Source organism: Electrona antarctica (genome assembly GCF_951216825.1).
Source record: "Electrona antarctica genome assembly, chromosome: 3".
NCBI lineage: Eukaryota > Metazoa > Chordata > Actinopteri > Myctophiformes > Myctophidae > Electrona > Electrona antarctica.
In genome coordinates this window covers 33,277,225-33,295,111 of record NC_136808.1, presented here as the reverse complement: position 1 = coordinate 33,295,111, position 17,887 = coordinate 33,277,225, and the positions used below count along the sequence as shown (strand labels likewise).

Genomic DNA, 17,887 nt, shown 5'->3' with positions numbered 1-17,887 from the left:
TGGTATTTTATCATGAACATTAGTGAGGACCAATTATATGAATATAGGTTGAAATTGATGAAGTTGTCCTTTAAGTTTCATTAAAAAGAACCAGAAGGACTTTGGAGTGCTGGCTATTCTTAAACATGGTAACACCAATGAGTCCGTCAGTCTGGTTTGAAGGGTGTCTGATAAAACAGTTGTCGACATTTCAGATAAGAGACAATTTGCTTGTATGAAATATCAAGAGACCATTTGTGCTTCTGAACATGCAAAATATCAAGAGACCATTTGTGCTTCTGAACATGCAAAATATCAAGAGACCATTTGTGCTTCTGAATATGCATTATTTTGCTTGAACACAAGATTCAAATACTCTTGAATCTTTAAAATAACCAATAACTGGAAATAGCTGATCTTATCTTCAAGCTCTACGAACACACGTGTTGTGAGCTTGTAGATATTTTATTATATATATATTTATTAGATACTTATTTTCGGTGCACGTCATGCCTCCAAATTATGTTTGATAATTAAAACCAGGCTCCAGACTTCCCAAAACAAACTGGTCAGGCTCCTACTTGATCTAGCCCCCCGAACCCACCTCACCCCTGCCCACTTCGACAGGCTGGAATGGCTTAGGGTCGACGACAGAGTACAGCATCTTGCAATGGGTCTGGTCCACAAGATTCGATACACCACCAAGATACCCATGTACCTGTCTAGATACTTCCTTAATGTTAACGAAGTCCACACCCACAACACCAGAGGGAGTGCAACGAACCATGTACAACCCAGATTCGGCACAAACAAGGGACTAAATTCTTTTCGCTCCTATGCCACTAAAATGTGGAACGCCCTACCAACTGTCATTAAGACATGCGAATCCCTTGACTCTTTCAAAACCGCTCTCAAAGGGCACCTACGGACGGCTGCAATTCGAAACTGGCCCCTGTAAAATCGGAATCCCTCAAACACGAACGCAATGACAACACAAGAGACGGTCGCGGCCACACAGCCAACTCAAGGTATGGCCACTGAGCCAACTTGGGGACCCAACGCAAGGACAACACAAGAGATGGTCACGGCCACACAGCCAACTCAAGGTACGGCCACGGAGCCGACTTGGGGACCCAACGCAGCTCCTCCAAGGAAAACAAACAATTTAACGGAGCTGAACGTGAATCCCCCCCCCCGCCCCCCCTTTTTTTTCCCCTCACTGTATATTTTTCTTTTCCCTTTTTACCTCCTTTTTGATGAATTCTTTTTTGATGAATTCCTGTTCTGTCTATAGAAGTGTCTATTTGTACGTCTCTAAATGTTTTGATGATTTGAACATGGTGGACCCTGTTGGAAACAAGTGTAATGCTTAATTGGGTCGTCCACTCACAGTTAACAGCCTTTGTATTGAGTTTGTGCTTGAAATGTACTGTAATTCTGCAAACTGTTAATAAATTCTTCAATCAATCAATCAATCAATATCAGGCGTGGCGACCGAGAACTTGAATGCATGAAAAACTCGTATGCATGAAAGAACTGAAGTAGAGGTGAAATGTGAACGCTAGGGGGCGCCAGTTGCCATTTCCTAGGACCCCAAAATGATACCCCTGAACTACCCGTGTACTCAAAAGCTCCAGGCAATAGATGATTGCAGAGCAAAACAATGTAAATGAAGCTAGGACAGAAAAGATTCCAACATAGGACTGACAGAATTTAGGGCAGATATGAGAAATAACTGAAATATACAAATTACTGACATTTAATACGGTAATTGTATACTAAAAAAAAAAGAGTAAAGTAACGAAGGGACACGTCATGTAGATTGTTATTTTATATTTTTACTAAACGATTTTGCAAAAATTTATTGCGATTATCTCAAATCATTGTGGTTAGACGCTTATGTAATTGTGACAGGCCTATAATTACCCGATATGAAAACACTGAAGCAGTGAAGAAGGACCAAAAACAACACATTAAGTCAAAAGGAAAAACAAAAAGGAATAAATCTTTATTTGGGTCAGAATGAGTTCAAACAAGCACGTCAGTGCTCTGGAGTCGGCCCGGGACGGATTCCTGGGCCGGTTTGTGTGCATTAATGCCTAGCTAGCTACAAATCATCACCCATCTAATGTGTGCATTAAAGGCATAAAGGCCTTTAACCTACACCTTAGCCATCCAATGACTTGAACAGTTTCCTTTGGAATCACACAGCCTGGTCTGGACCCTTCGATCAAATGATTTAACAAACACAACAAAGACAAAACATCACATAAGGAGGTCCTGCTTTCCTTTTTTTTTTTTACTTTGTTAATTATTAGACTTTATTACCAACATGCAGATTTTATAATTACTCCATTAGCAAACAGAATCCCAACATTACGGGTGAGGGGAGCGATCGACCAATCATCGCGATCGATGGTTGCGGGTAAGTCGTTACGTTATGGGAGGTGACATTTTCACAGTATGAGGCAGGAACGTCGTTTTCAACACAACGGACATTTTTACTTTGAACCACTTATGTTATATTTCATACTTCACCGTACAATGGCTTCTCGCAGCGAACAATAGGCGATCTAGATTGGATATTTATGAAAAAAAGGCCTATATCATGCCCAAGATATGGACACAAGGTCAAAGTGGTTCACGACTTGCCTTTTGTTTTTATTTACTTCAAGGTGATATTGACACATTTCACAACCTTAGCATCCTGCCAACTTTCAATTTGAAAAACAAACTGAAATACGATTCTCCTTATTATATATATATATGTATATACACATTATCAAAATAAAGCTCTCCAACGAAATTTCCAATCAACAGGATGCGCACCTTGCTCTTGAAATGTGTTTGTTTAAATGTCAGTAACGGGTTGTTAAAAAAAATAACAGAAAAACACAAACCTCAACATAAACAAGTGCATACAAAGCATTAGGCTCCAGACCTCCCGGTTTTCTTTTATATTACAATTAAATTCTATCGCCATGCCGCTTCCCTTCTTCCTTCCAGGCTTAAAAAAATCTCTTCTGGTCGATGGCGTACGTCTTTCCTGCTGGAAGCTTCCGGAAGAATAAACTGTTGCCTCTGCTCATGTTGCCCTGGTGACGAGGAGAGAACAAAACAATTATAATATCATTGGTGTCTGGCAGAAACCTTAAGTTTTTATTTTCTTCTCAATGTTTTTTGTGCAACAATGTCGCATAGCCACACGCACTCCCATTGTTATTTTTTTCTGAAAGAAAGATTTTGATGATCCCAGGCAAGAAAACAAATGGTCCAAAATGTCCTCAACCCCCCCCCCCCCCCCCCCCCCCCCACACACACACACACACACACACACACACACACACACACATTTTATTACCCTTATGAGACCTGCAAGAATGTAGCACGCTCACATTTTGCAGTAGCCCAAAAGGTACAGATACCATTTTGATTCTAGACAAACTCAGGTTTCCAATCGGACCAACCGTGTCAAGCTACCTCGTCGGGAAGGGGGTTAAATACCTAATGATTCAAAATTAGAAAAACATTGAACGGCCATCACCATTTTCCAAAAGGTTCCTTGACCCTCACTAATATGTGCATGGATATGGGTTACATGGGTACAAGCCTGTGTACGGTCATGCCAAATGGGGCAAAAAAAAAAAAAAGGTCCACTCCACACAGTACTTGTGGTGTAGTTATCAGCTGCAGGGTGACGTGTAGTAGCATTTTGTACCTCCGTGTTTAAATGTCTCCAGCAGTCCACCCAGGTAGGATATACAGAGGCGTAGGGGGGCAGACCTCCTGCCAGCCTGGAAGAGCAACACATTATATCAATGCATGGCTCTATATATGCTAGGCCTGATACTTTCAGTAGCTGGAAACAAGCCCCCTTTAGCATAACATTTGACTGTACTACCTGTACTGTTAATAATCCTGCCAGTAAAGTAATCAATCTATAAACTCACAAAACGTTGCTGCTTATCCAGAGTGACCAAGAACCTAGCATCAGTCTAAACAATATTATCAAAATAATCTGTACATTGAAACTATATAATGAAGTGAAATGAAAGGTGCTTACCCGCAGTTGTTGACAGCCATTATATTTGACACCAACACGAAAGGATATGTGAGGATGCTGGCAAAAAACTGCAGAAGACAGAAGCAGAGGGAAGGTAGTGTTTGATTTAAACCAGTGTTAATTTTGACAGCACATTTGTATTTAGTTTAGCCATAGTCTTTTGAATAAAATGGACAGCACATCCCTGTCACATACATACAGTAGTGTTGTACTAACTTACTCCTCTCACATGATACATACACAGTACAGACAGTAGTGTTGTACTTACTCCTGTCACAGCCTGGGAGCAGTTCTTGATCTCTCCTGTGTGACTCATCTGTACAGAAACAAACATCACAACTAATTTTTTACAATAGAATGTTTAGTTGTACTCAATGTCACAATGACATGGACAATTCATTGATGTCCCCTGGCTGAAGGTGGGCTGGGGCGGATCACACATTCATTTTAATTTCATTCAACCTTTATAATTATTTCGGAAAACAACCCCCCCCCCCCCTATAATCTGTTACATACAGAGTCATCGATGGCGTAGGTGTTGACCAGGTGAGCCAGCAGGTTACAGATCCACAGAGACAAGACGTCACCCAGTAGACGAGGAATCAAACCACTGGAACAACAGAACATTATGACACATTAACACTGAAAAAAATATGTATATATGAAAATAATAATAATGGCACTAAAATATGTGACCACATTACCCCAGTTCTGGCCGTTCTACACTGGCTCCCTGGTCATTTTAGAAATGATTTTAAAGTTCTTCTATTCGTTTTTTTAAGCCTGTCACCCTCTTGTTTTTTGGATATACTCCAGCCCTAATATCCTATGCACGGCTTTAAGGTCTGTGGACATGCTGCTGCTGGCAGCCGCATAGGGCAGATTAGAATTTTCTGCACCTCTGTAATTTCATTCATGAATCCAGGAACATTATCCATTCTCTTTTGCACTGCTTCAGGACATCTGACAGTAGTATATGCCTACCAACAGAACAGTGCTTAACGGTTTCACACAATGGACCATCATTGACATGCACAAGTAGCCAGCTTTTGTAGCTTGGTAAACATTGCGAATGAGGGCAGCCAATGTATAGTATCTATTGTTGTCGGATGAGCAGATTCTTCTTATTTGACTGGGCCATGGCCCGAGTTGCCCAACGGACGCTATGCTTCTGGTCGTTCCTACGACTAACAAGAAGAGCAGGGGACCCAGGCTCTGGAACATATTGCCCCTCCAATTAGATCTGCCCAGTAGACTGGGGCCTTTAGTCTTGCTTTTGTACTTGAGTTCTCCGGTCTTAACTCTGCATATTTTGTTTTGCGTCAATGCATATCTTTTGTTGATGCTTATTTTGTATCAATGCGTTGAATTGCTTTGCTTTTAACCATGTTGAGCATTTTGGTCAGCTTTGGGCCGCTTTGGATCAACATTCCCATACTCGATTAGCCTGGCTCCAGCCCTGAATCGCTAGCCACGCCCATTAAGAAAATATGTTCTGGCGATTCAGGTCTGGAGTCTCTCCCGACGATGGTGTCAGCTACGTTCGGAAATCCGGACGTAGCCAAGTAGTAAGCTGATTGGCCATCAGCCCCGTCACTCAACAACGTCAGACAACAAACATATTTTACCGCTTTTGTTTACATACTAGTAGCGCTCGTTGGCTGTTTGTTTGGTTAGCAAACGGGTTAGCCATAGCCACATGATTGACAACGTCATCTGCTTTCCTACTATTCTGATTGGTTGGTATGAACCAATCACCGAAGACTGCCGCTTTGACGACACCCATCCCATACACTGCTGCCGTGGGGAGGGCTTTCAGTCTGAATAATGAAGTGAAACGAAATGAAAATTCAGACTGAGTGTCAGGCTAATACTCGATCATAAGAGACACACATGTGTACATCATTGCTGAAACATACGCAAAGAATCCCAGGATTCCTTCTTCTCTGTAGACTGTTAGGATGGAATCAAAGGCTCCGCTAAGGAAAAACACAAAACAAACTATTATTTCAAAGCCTTCATCACATCCCAGCAAAAATGCGCACAAATAGCCGATCTACGAGCGCACAATGTTTCACTGCACCGATCTGCCATCTTTGCTCATTTCATATTTTTTAGCCCCTCCTATATACAGCTATTAGTGTAGATTTTCATCTTACACAAACATTAAATTCCCATTGACAATGAATGGAGAATTTACGTCATATGTGTCAGCAAATTGGCTATTTTCGTCCTACACAAACATTAAATTCCCATTGACAATGAATGGAGAATATACGTCATGCGTGTCTGTGCAAATCGACATGTTACGTCATGATGATGTACGATGATAAGAGCGCCTCTCACTTCACACGGGTGTGATTTTATCTTCCCTAAATGACCAACACAGTACAGTACACTGAATGTGATGAAGAGTGTGCACAATTATGTGTAAAAAAAAATCACCTGTATTTGGTTTCTCTTCCTATAAACTGGACCATACACCTCAACGTAATCACTGTAGATAGAAAACAACAACACAGTTAAACATGTCAGTATAAAAATAAAGGTTCCATTCACCTCAAACTGCAGGGACAGTTCCCTAGCCAAAGAATCCTATAGAATTCGGATAGAAAAATCACATTAAAAATCAGATTTTGCAACGAATCCTATTGGATTTGTTTTTATAGGATTATTTTCCTAATAAAAAATCCCAATAGGATTTTACACACACGGAAACCAAAGCGTGCTACTCATAGGCTGGCGGTGCCAACTTGAACTTGTGTTCCAAAGGCGAGAGGAATTTTACAATCCTATAGAAATTCTATTGGAACATTTTAAAATGTTCATAATCCTATAGGATTCTAAAAGGATTTTCGAAATCCTATATAGGATCCTATTAGAATTTTTGCAAATCCTATAGAATTTTTTTGACTAGGGTTGATTGTGGCGGGCCTCGATGGCATCATAATGGCAGATTTTACCCTTGGTTGCATGCTGAAAATAGCAGATTTACAAGATCTGCTTGTAGATCTGCTATTTTCAGAGAGCGAAACAGCCGAGTGCGACCAAACTGGATCTCTTCTCCACTAGTCCCTAGTTCCCTAACATTTTAGCCTAGTTTTTATTTGCAGACAAAATTGTCAATATACTTAGTCATAGCTTTAGTCATCATAGCTTAGTTTTTATTTCGTTTTTGAAATGGTAGTCGATCAACATTTTGCGTCATAGATTTTAGTCAACGAAATGAACACTGCAATGTCATATTCATACTGTACCATGAAAGGGGTGTGTGACGATGGTGGCACAGGAACGAGCAATCATCTCTTTGGTCGTCTGTTTGCACATGAAGACAAAAAAGGGGGTCAGGGGGTCAAATGACACACGATAAAGCAGAGGACAAACATATTTTACCTATCACATTATAATGGCCGATTTACATTTCGGGCAAGTGGGCATGACCTTTGGGCAAGTAGAACATGACCTGCTGAGACCTTAGTGTCAACCCCTGTAATGGTTCTGGAAACGCTTCCATATTTCATTGAAGCGATGAGTGAAATGATTCCTGGATCCTCAACTGTTGTGACCGGGATGGGGGATTGAACCCACAACCTCCCAGTCTCAGGCCAGACACTAGAACCACAGGGCAGCTGAGCTGGTATCCCTGTGTTGGGCATTACATTATAGATGGAAATCTTCCAAATTAAAAAATAGCCGATCTACAAGCTCAAAACGCTTGTAGATCGGCCATTTTTGAATTTATTTGAACAAGGCTTAAGTGGTTAAAACTCAAACCTTGTAGGAGAGAAGAATCCGTACACCATCTTAAAAGCCCGCAAATGTTTATTAAGAGGCAGGCCGTGCGTCCGTCCGACCGACTCGACACCGGGCACTGCACTCCCTGTGGTAGTGTGGAACGTGTGTGTCCAATTCGAGTTACGTTGATTACAGACGTACGTACAGTGCGCACATACGTACAGTACGCGCGAGCACTTACGTACAGTACACACACACACACACACAAGATGATGAAACGCGTTGTTTACCTCGTTGACCACATGGAGCAGGGATCCATCCTCTGGCTTCTGATCCCCCGTTACCTGAAATGAAAACATACATTTCAGCTTTTGGTCCTTGAAATGCGTTTGCTCAATATTTTATGTAAAGCAAAAGCACATCGAGTTGCCACACAATAAGGTACTTCGGAAAGGGAAAGCTATTACTAAGGATAGGATGCAACTGCTATACAGTCAATGCCACCTTATGCACTTTATACACCCGCTATACAGCCAAATATTTACCATCAGGACAACGGTACACAGTACTGATGTTTCAGGCTCAGAGATCATTAAATGATCTCTGAGCCTGAAACATCAGTACTGTGTTTTGTCCCCACAAGTATAGGACTTCTGAACAAACGGGCCCTATTATTATTATTATATATTAGTTGTGTAAATGTGTTATATTGTCAATGTATTGTGTCATCTGTCTATGTGTTGTGTATTTATGCATTGTAATTTTTGTGTCCTGGTGGATGCTTGGTGCAAAATTAATTTCCACAAACACAAATAAAGAGTCTGTCTGTTTGTCTGTAATACACCTGCCTTGTCTTAATTGTCAGGGTTCAAGATGGTCTTTATTGTTACATTATGTGTACAGGTCAGGTACCCAGGAGTAAAACATAATTTTGTTTCATTTAGTTTTTCTTCAGACATTGCAGCAGCATAAAAAAAAGAAAAAAGAGAAAGAAAGAAAGAAAAAGTATGTTAAAGTCACTAAGAAAATAATAAATATTTGTCTGAGTAACTTGTAGAAGGAGTAAATGTTACCATATGGATATACTGGATCAAACAACCAGTAACAACATAATAACAGGCATGTTCTGCAACTGCATTCAAACATGAACAAGATGGTTTTACTTACATTAATGTCTCCGTCTTGGCATTTCTGTAAAAGAACGTAGTATAACATTAATTTTCATTAATAACATTAGAACATGTAAGAGAATGTACATGACAGTCAACCACTGTTTAAATCCCTGTCAAAGGATGCCCAAAGATGACACGCAAATTCTCGAAGCGTTCCTCATTTTTGACTAGGCTTCAGACCCCCCAAAACAAGCTGATTCGACTACTTCTTGGACTGGTATGGGTGCCGGCCCACTACTCATAACATTATTTTGTTGAGATTGTGAATTGTTAACTCCCCCTCCTCACCTCCATCTTCAAACCTGTCCAGTGAGTGTGACCCTGACTAGTGCAGGACAGGGCTGAGCATGTTGTTTCTACAGATATTGGTTATCATTTGTAAATAGTATACCAATACATTATTTTGTGAAATAATAATCACTGATATTGAAAACCGTATGGATTTCATTATTTCTGTGACCTTATAATAATCGTTTCATTTGATGTCCTTCCTCCCCTTGTATTTGGCCTTTGTACCCTAAACAAAACTGACAACACCAAAGGTTAAGTGGCCATGACCCAAAAAAAGACAACATCCCAGGCCCGGCTGCAACAAACAATTTATTAGTGATTATTCCACAATTACTTGTTTAATTAATTTTGATCAAAGACTATTAACCAGGTTGTTTTCTACTTAAAAAATAGTGGAAATTAGCAGATACACAAGCTGCGACATCCTGTGAGCAGAGCTTGTAGATCTTTTAGCTCTATATATCATGGCTGGTCAGAAGCTGAATTTAAACAGGCCTTCAGTATACTCCCCCCCCCCCTCAGCCAGATATCATTCCAGTTCAAACAGTCACATGCAAACTAACCTCGCTGTGTCCATATAATTTTACATACCAATAGATTCAGAATGATAATGTACGACACACAGTTCATTACAGCACGGAAAAAGTTTGCCCGCAACCACATGGATCCTGACCCAATATCTGGGAGAAAGAGTGGTCTACAAGACAGGGAACAGAAGGCTAAAACCAGGGCCAAATGGACCTTTGATTCCATTTCAAGGTCAAGGTAAACTATATTATCCATTCCTGCTGCGGCCCCACAAACTACCAGAAACCACACAGACCCCTTTTCCACCAGTTGGGAACCGGAGCCAGAGCTCCAAAATTGGAACGTTAATTCTCTCTGTGCCGCTAGCCGTTAGCATTAATGTAGTTAACCTGTGCCACCGTCAGCGTTCACTTTAAGAGACCCATACACACACTTGGCTATCATTAGCGCACACGGTTTACCTCTCGCCAGAAACGTGTACATGTCGGGAGCGACGCGGTACAAAGTCACAAATGATGTAGGAACTTTGGATGGCTGAAGATCCACCATGGACAGCTCTCCTGGATTCCAACTTATGGAGGTTTGAAAATCCTGCTTGTAACCGAGGTAAACGGATTTAACATTGCATAGCAACGTTAAAAGCTGCCGTGGGGCTCAACCATTATATACATTATTAGTATACGTTGGGGTCCGACTCCGTATATATACGGACCTAGCAAATAACGTCATGCTAGCGGTATGTATATTTAAATTATACATTTAAATATGCAAATTAGGCATTATATAGGAAAATATGCAAAACATGGAAAATATGAAAAAGCTATTACTGTGAAAGGGTTATCATATATTAATTCACTTAAATTGATCCTATGAACAATTTAATAGGTATGGCTTTGCCCACTCAATTCATGAGTACTATAGACGAATAACAGTTCAAGTCCAGATTTTATTCTGACCCCTCCACAAAAAGGCCTAGTTGTCCTGACCCCTTATCCATCATTTATACATTATGGATAATTAGTGTGGACTTAAACTGTTATTCGTTTATAGTACTCATTAACGTTGCAATTTTGGAGCTCATGGACTAAGAATTGGTTCTGAATTGAACCGGTTCCCAAACGGTGGAAAAGGGGCCACAGTGCAATTAGAAATAGACAACAAGAGAAGGAACACAATAGTACACACACACACACAAATAGTGACATTCATCTTTACGCATCCTACCTACCTGGGTCATCCCCCCACCCACATGATACATGCACTGTAATACAATGTGGTGATACAGTACGTTAGTATGAAACGCTGAGGAAGGCCACCGAAACGTGTCCGTTTCTCTAGATAGACTGCTGCTGATGTGCTTGCTCAAATAAACAAAGTTCATGGTTTCAACTCAAGAGAGTGCTCAAGACAGTGCGGATATTGCTTTCTCTGTATATCTTCAAGAATCTGCACTCAGCTATTGTAAGAGACTATTCGTCAAAACTCAGCCGGCCCCCGAGTTGAGTGTGCCTCCTCCTAACAGTTTCTGATGCAGTGGGAGAGTTGCCGTGATACGGTATGTACCTGCAGGACTCTGCTGTGGACGATTGTTCCGATGGTTCCAGCACACAGCCTGGGAGCCAGTCCATTAAACAGGCCTGCTTTACCGTCCACCTTGGCAATGTGTTTGGCTGAAACACAACACCACATACGAATAGTCAGAGCTGGACAAGACATCAATTGGCACTGCCCTCATGATTCAATTCAATTTCCATTCACCAGGTAACGATTCAATTCGACAATGTATCACACTTTTCTATATTACTGCACAACATGGCCATTTTTCATCAGTCAGATATATTGTATTTAGAATGATATTTTTTTATATATATATATGACCAGATTTGACTCCAGCTTTTCAAAAAACGAAAAAAATCCAATGGCAGTCCCTCAGTCAAATTTGGACACACACACACACACACACACACACACACACACACACACACACACACACACACACACACACACACACACACACACACACACACACACACACACACACACACACACACACACACACACACACACACACACACACACACACACACACACACACACACACACACACACACACACACACACACACACACACACACGCTTTGATTATGTCACGTTGCTGCATTGATGCAGAATCGTGCACTCTGCATACGATGCACTGCTGAATCGATAATTTTTGACACCACTAATATCCTATGAGACTAATAGGCATAAAGGATCTCGCCCCTCGAACCCACCGCGGTGCGTTTGGCTTTGCCGAGCGTTCCCATACTTTTCAGCTCGAGATCCAAAAGAGAAATTTACCAAAACTATAGTGAAAATAGCAGATCTCGCGTTGCGAGCTTGTGGATCTGCTATTTGCACTACTTCTTAAACTTCTTCTTTTTGTCAGGTGAAACATACATATAACAGGCCCATTTTAACACATTATGTGCCTTTTTAATCTTTCGAAATGGCGACCCAGGGTGCCTACTTTTTAGACCCACTTTTTGACATTAAAAAAAAAACGTCCACAGACGTCCTGGGCACTACATGCGGTAATTCATAGGACGTCTGTGGACGTCTTGAGCACAAAATGTATTGCGACCTAGTCATGATTGACTGCCCCCTAAGCCAAAGCGAACAGCTGTGATTGAACCACGAACAGAACGTCGGAAACGAACGGGAACAACGGCCGCGAGGTTGTGACACAGAAACATACACGTTATAAAAATAATAATAATATGGGGGGGGGGGGGGGGGGTGATCAGCGCTGGCAAAGTAATAAAACTGGAGCCGGAAGTTCAACAGAATGCATTTAAGACAATGAGAGACATTTTGTACACTATCCGAGTTAATAATAAATACTGATCATTTTACAATGTAGATTGGAATCCGTTTGGACTTTGTGATAGGACTGTCAGACATTGTGATAGGACAGTCTGGAGCACAGTCTTTTACCACGCACCACGCCACACCTCATTTCTCACGCACGCACAATACGCACACCGAGGTGGGCATGAAATGTGCCAAAAAAGCCAAGCCGGCTCGCATAATAACAATTTCTCTGCGGCTCCGCCACGTAATAACGCGCGCCCATGTGTGCGTCCTCACAAACGGCAAAATAGCCGATCTGCATGAGATCATGCAGCGCTGTTATATGCAGTAGAAGGGTAACCAGTGGACCACCAAATCGTCAGCAGGGTCCCTGACTGTGACGCATGAAAATGAGCCATGCAGAGTTTAACATCGCTTCGAAATATTTTTCATGGAAGACAATATAGCCTCCACAAGTTACAACATTAAGTGAGTAATTGACTATCTCTCTTCTATACTGGTGTGTGGCGTCTCTTGCGTGATATGAGGAACGGTGCCAGTAGCCTACGCACATTATAGGGACAAAGTCGTGTGTGTGTGTGTGTGTGTGTGTGTGTGTGTGTGTGTGTGTGTGAAGGGGGAGGGGCCGCATCGCAACTTCGTTAGTTCTGTTCAGAGCGGGGGAGAGAGAGAGAAAGAGAGAGAGAGAGAGAGAGCCCACAGATGTGTGGGCATGGGGAAATACATGGAATGGTTTGAACTAAGAAAATGTCAAAATAAGGCATTTTCCCAAATTCCAGTTTTCTGACTTTTTATTTCACAACATATTCCCCAATTTCCACTGAGATTATGGGGTGAATGAATGTGGCCAGACCCATCTTCTCTTTCTGTCATAGTGACATTGTACTGCATCAGATCATGTCCAAATCAGGTTCTCCAATCTCCAGTAGCCTCTTCAGTTTTTTGAAGATTTTTTGAGTGGTGCAATCACTCCCTTACGGAGCTATGCGTGTGGCTGGCTGGGTCTGAGCACTATGTGTGTGGCTTGCTGGCTGGCTGGGTCTGAGCACTGTGTGTGTGGCTTGCTGGCTGGCTGGCTGGCTGGCTGGGTCTGAGCACTATGTGTGTGGCTTGTATGATGATTTCGGGTGTGACAGTACAGTACAGTACAGTACAGTACAGTACAGAAGTGGGACCCCGACACGGTAGCTCTGTCAACCGTTTCAGACGCGGGGCGGCACACGGGCACACCGGAACCGGCCCGCCCCCCCGGGCGTGTTCCTGGGGGTCTGGATGTTCCGGGGACCCCCGGGGCCCCCCACATGGTAACTGTCATTTCTCTACCGTTTCGGACGTGGGGCGGCTAGCAGGAACCGGCCCGGCACCCTGGGCTCTATCCTGTGGGTCTGAAACTGGTCTGGGGCACGCTGGGCAAGACCTATGCTGTAGAGTGCATTGCTGGAATTTGGCGGAAGTAGCGGGATTTTGGCGGATGTACCACGCAAGGAAATTACGTTGACGCTTTACAAATCTATTTACATTTTCCGTGAATGTAAAATGAATGTAAATTAAAGTGTTGTGATTGGTCGAAAAATATTATATCTGGGGGAAATACATCTGACGGATGTTCCGGCCCAACACTTTCGGCTATGCACTCTCTGCCTTAGGTTGTGACCAGGCTTTTCTCTTCGCAGATGAGTAAGGCTGGGACAGACAGAGGCTAGTCTGGATTGGACATTATGATAGGACAGTCTGGACATGGTGACAACATTGTGATAGGACAGTATAGAGTGGGCATTGTGACAGGACTGGGCCAGTCAGACTCACCATAGGCAAACAGTCCAGGTAGCTGGTACACCTGTCTGCCAAACATGTTCCTGCCCAGAGACGGAGGCAGAGGCTCATGTCCCACCTGCAGCAAACAAACACAACATATTACATCCTTTAAAACACAATATACATCTGCAGAAGAAGGGATAGACACTGGAGCAGCTTGGACAGTTTAACCCAATCTCTGCCAGGAACGTCAGGTTACGTTTTAAGCAGCAGATACTACCTGTGCCAAGACGTAAAGTTACGTTATTAAAAAAAAATATATATTTTTTTTTTACATTTTTAATCTGACGTGCAGGCGATGTGCACATGGATGCGCCCACGGTTAATTATTCTTTAATTTGTCCCTTATCTCTGGCACCTGCATAGCGTTTCAATAGTAACAGGTGGCATGGGTTAAGCCTTTTTTATTCAGGTGTTAGTACAAAGAATGACTGACAATGTTGCGATCTTCCTCAGAGTGAAGATCGCAAGATCGAGCAGTTAAGTGTTCAGTGTCTTGCTCAAGGACACATGGACAGTTACACACGGGGATCCCGGGATCGACCCACAAACCCCTGACATTGTGACTCTTATGTCTACACTTACAGTAAAGCAATTCTGGAGCAAATGTCATATCAGACCAAACCTATCTATTGTCTAACAAATAACAATAACATCATGGTAAATGGCGCATTTATAGAGCATTTTTATCCAAAACGCTTTACATAGATGCACATTCACACACTCAAACACACATTCATACGCACCATGCAAGGCACCAACCTGCACATTGGGAACAATTAGGGGTTCAGAGTCTTGATCAAGGACACTTTGACACCAACTCTGGGGGAGCCCAGGATCGAGCTGGGAACCTCGGTTCCCATCCAGCCACTCTACCCCTAAGCTAGCTCCTTTCGGGACCCTCGGTTACCTTTTCGGTATTTTGGAAGGTGGTACCCTAGTGTCCCTTGAAAGTTAATCCACTCTCCAAGTCTCCATACTAGGACATAGCTGTACCACTGTCTGGTCATGGACCCCTGCGGCGTCGCTTGAATGTTGATGAGATGTTTGAAAGATGCATAGCAGTTGGAGACCGTGGAAACGTGTGCGAAGCGCCGTTAAATCGGCATTGCCGCCAAGTATTTTTAATCTATTTATGAAGTTTTGGCTTCTCTGAAATTCTCTCCATGTCCCGCCTCCCGCACCGCGATTGGCTAGCTGCACGTCCTAGTTATTGCCTCTGATTGGCCAACCGCAATACCGCATACATGCTGGATGTTTGTGTCTATGCAGATTGATAGACAGAAGTTAACGAACTCTGTCATTTCTCGACCGTTTCGGATGCGGGGCGGCTCGCCAGAACCGGGCCGGCATCCTGGGCGCATTCCTGTAGGTCTGGAAGTTCCGGGGACCCACCAGGGACCTCCACACGGAGTTGCACCACTTCACACGGGTGTGATTTCTTTTTGCCAAGATACCGCAGCTGCTTGTTATGCGCGTCATTTGCAAATTGATTTCAGTAGCTAGGAATTTTGTTAGCTGTGTTGTTGGTAGCTCCTCGATATAGCCTTTAGAAATTGTCTCTGTTGCTGCAAAAGCAGCAACAGGGACGGACCTCTGGTTCTTCCCCAGTGCGGGTGGTGGTGGTGAGCGGGGCTGGTGTTATTGCTGCCAGTCAGCCAGTGTAAGCAGTGCCTTGGTGGTAGCCTACCCTACCGCACAGGTTTAGGCATCCTCGCGTCTAAAATAAGTTTGCCCTGGACAAACTGTTTTTCTTTCTCTGGTGCTATTGCTGTGTCTCTGCTCTGCTTTCTCAATGGGGGGGGGGGGGGGGAATTCACACCAGAGTGTGAAAAGACTCAAACAAACCCCTCCAGACGCGCTGCGACACAGGACACAGAGAATAGATGTGTATTCTTCTGTCTGATACACTGTCTGTCAGCCTTTAGTAGCGGCTAGGCGGTGGCCTATAGGCAATATAATTTTAAATAAACGGTTGTCGGAGGGGAGGCAGACACGTAGCAAAGTAAGGCATCTGCCTGCCTTTGCCTACAGTAAATCCACCCCTGCTGCTACAGTCCACTGAGTCCAGTCTATGAATATAGTGCATCTATAAAACCTATAAACAATTTACAATGTAGGCATTTAGCAGACACTTCACAGGCAAACAATGAACCTAGCATCAGTCTACATTAAATATACTATCAAGTGATGCTCTGTACATTGAAACTATAGGATACCAGCATCTGTTTGAATAACCTGGCAGGCTACTAATATAAATGACATTCTTAACATTGTGGTCAAGAAATAACAAAACCTTCCTAAAGTAACAAAAACATGTTCTCACTTTGGGGTCCCAGAGACAAAAAATCTCTAAAATGTGGGTTCCTTCCTTGAAATAAGAAATCACTATCTCTGCTAGCAGGAACCGGCTGAATATACTGAGTACCAGTAAATACATACATACATACCTACTAATCTATACATAACTATTAACTAGACAGACAAGAGAGGTTTTATAACAATATACATCAATGTCATTTAAAAAAAATCTATGTCATTCATTAATTTGAATGTTAACTGCCCATGACGTCAAACACCTGTCACATGGTCGTAATTGATTGACTTGATTGATTACAACAAGCACACAACAACGGAAGTCTCACAAGTGATCAGAAATGATGCTGATGTGACACACAGGTACTGTACAGTTTGTCTTCCACACATCATAGAGAGCCACATTCATCTCTCTGCACACTGCACACACTTCTGGGTTGGCAACTTGGCAGTCTTTCTTGGCACTGCAGCTAGCATGTTAGCCTAGCTAGAGCTAACGCTCCAGGCTAGCTGCCACAGCACAACCAGCCAGCCAGCCAGTGTAGCCATCAGCTATGGGACCAGGCTAGCTTGTTGTGGCCGGGCTCGGCGCGTCTCTGCCCGTCGTGGCTCGGCTCGTAGCGCCGGTAAGTGGGTGGGTGTGTGTGTCTTACCTGCACCAGGACTTTGATGTACATGAGCGGGTGAGAGAGCACGGTCAGGCCGGAGCCCAGCAGCACCTGACCACACGTGTCCGCCATTATGAGCAGTGTCTCTGTCACACTGACCTTACAACCAACACACTGACTGACACTATGCTGCTGCTATGGGCCCGGGTTGCCACTTCTCTTCTGACAGAGACAAATACAAGCAACCAGGTCTATGAAAAGAAACAAGTAAGTAATGATTGCGCCTTAGATCATCTGATTGTACATAGATCTGCTATTTTTTATTTATTTTTTGCCAGACGTACATTTGCTAGTACCTCTACGAATGACTGTAAAGTAGGGATGCTCCGATCAGGTTCTTTGGAACCGATCCCGATCACCAATTGTTTTTCTCATGATCGGCCACTTTTTAAGTGGTGCAACCACTTCCTTACGCAGCTTTGTGTGTCTGTGGGTGGCTGGCTGGCTGTGTCCGTCCCTGGCTGTTT

At 43.0% G+C, this 17,887-nt stretch overlaps 1 protein-coding gene across 1 annotated transcript; it reads right to left on the bottom strand.

The window, feature by feature from the left end:
* Nucleotides 1-1,964: 1,964 nt before the first annotated feature.
* On the bottom strand, nucleotides 1,965-17,586 carry mtch2 (mitochondrial carrier homolog 2). Its single transcript, XM_079497050.1, has 13 exons — nucleotides 17,406-17,586; nucleotides 14,428-14,512; nucleotides 11,332-11,438; nucleotides 8,945-8,968; nucleotides 8,068-8,121; nucleotides 7,300-7,357; nucleotides 6,488-6,539; nucleotides 5,962-6,021; nucleotides 4,559-4,652; nucleotides 4,311-4,358; nucleotides 4,043-4,110; nucleotides 3,698-3,773; nucleotides 1,965-3,074 (listed from the first exon to the last, which is right to left on the bottom strand). Exons 1-13 carry the CDS (start codon nucleotides 17,490-17,492, stop codon nucleotides 2,988-2,990), a joined length of 900 nt encoding a protein of 299 aa, XP_079353176.1. The 5' UTR covers nucleotides 17,493-17,586; the 3' UTR covers nucleotides 1,965-2,987.
* Between the last annotated feature and the right edge of the window lie 301 nt (nucleotides 17,587-17,887).

Bases quoted from the DNA above. Each gene is read 5' to 3' on its own strand.
- mtch2 (XM_079497050.1), bottom strand. From the start codon at position 17,492: ATGGCGGACACGTGTGGTCAGGTGCTGCTGGGCTCCGGCCTGACCGTG. The intron at 8,969-11,331 runs GTACATACCGTA...GTTCTTTTACAG, and splicing joins TCCACAGCAGAGTCCTGCAG to AAATGCCAAGACGGAGACAT. The intron at 4,653-5,961 runs GTATGTTTCAGC...CTGTTGTTCCAG, and splicing joins GGAATCCTGGGATTCTTTGC to TGGTTTGATTCCTCGTCTAC.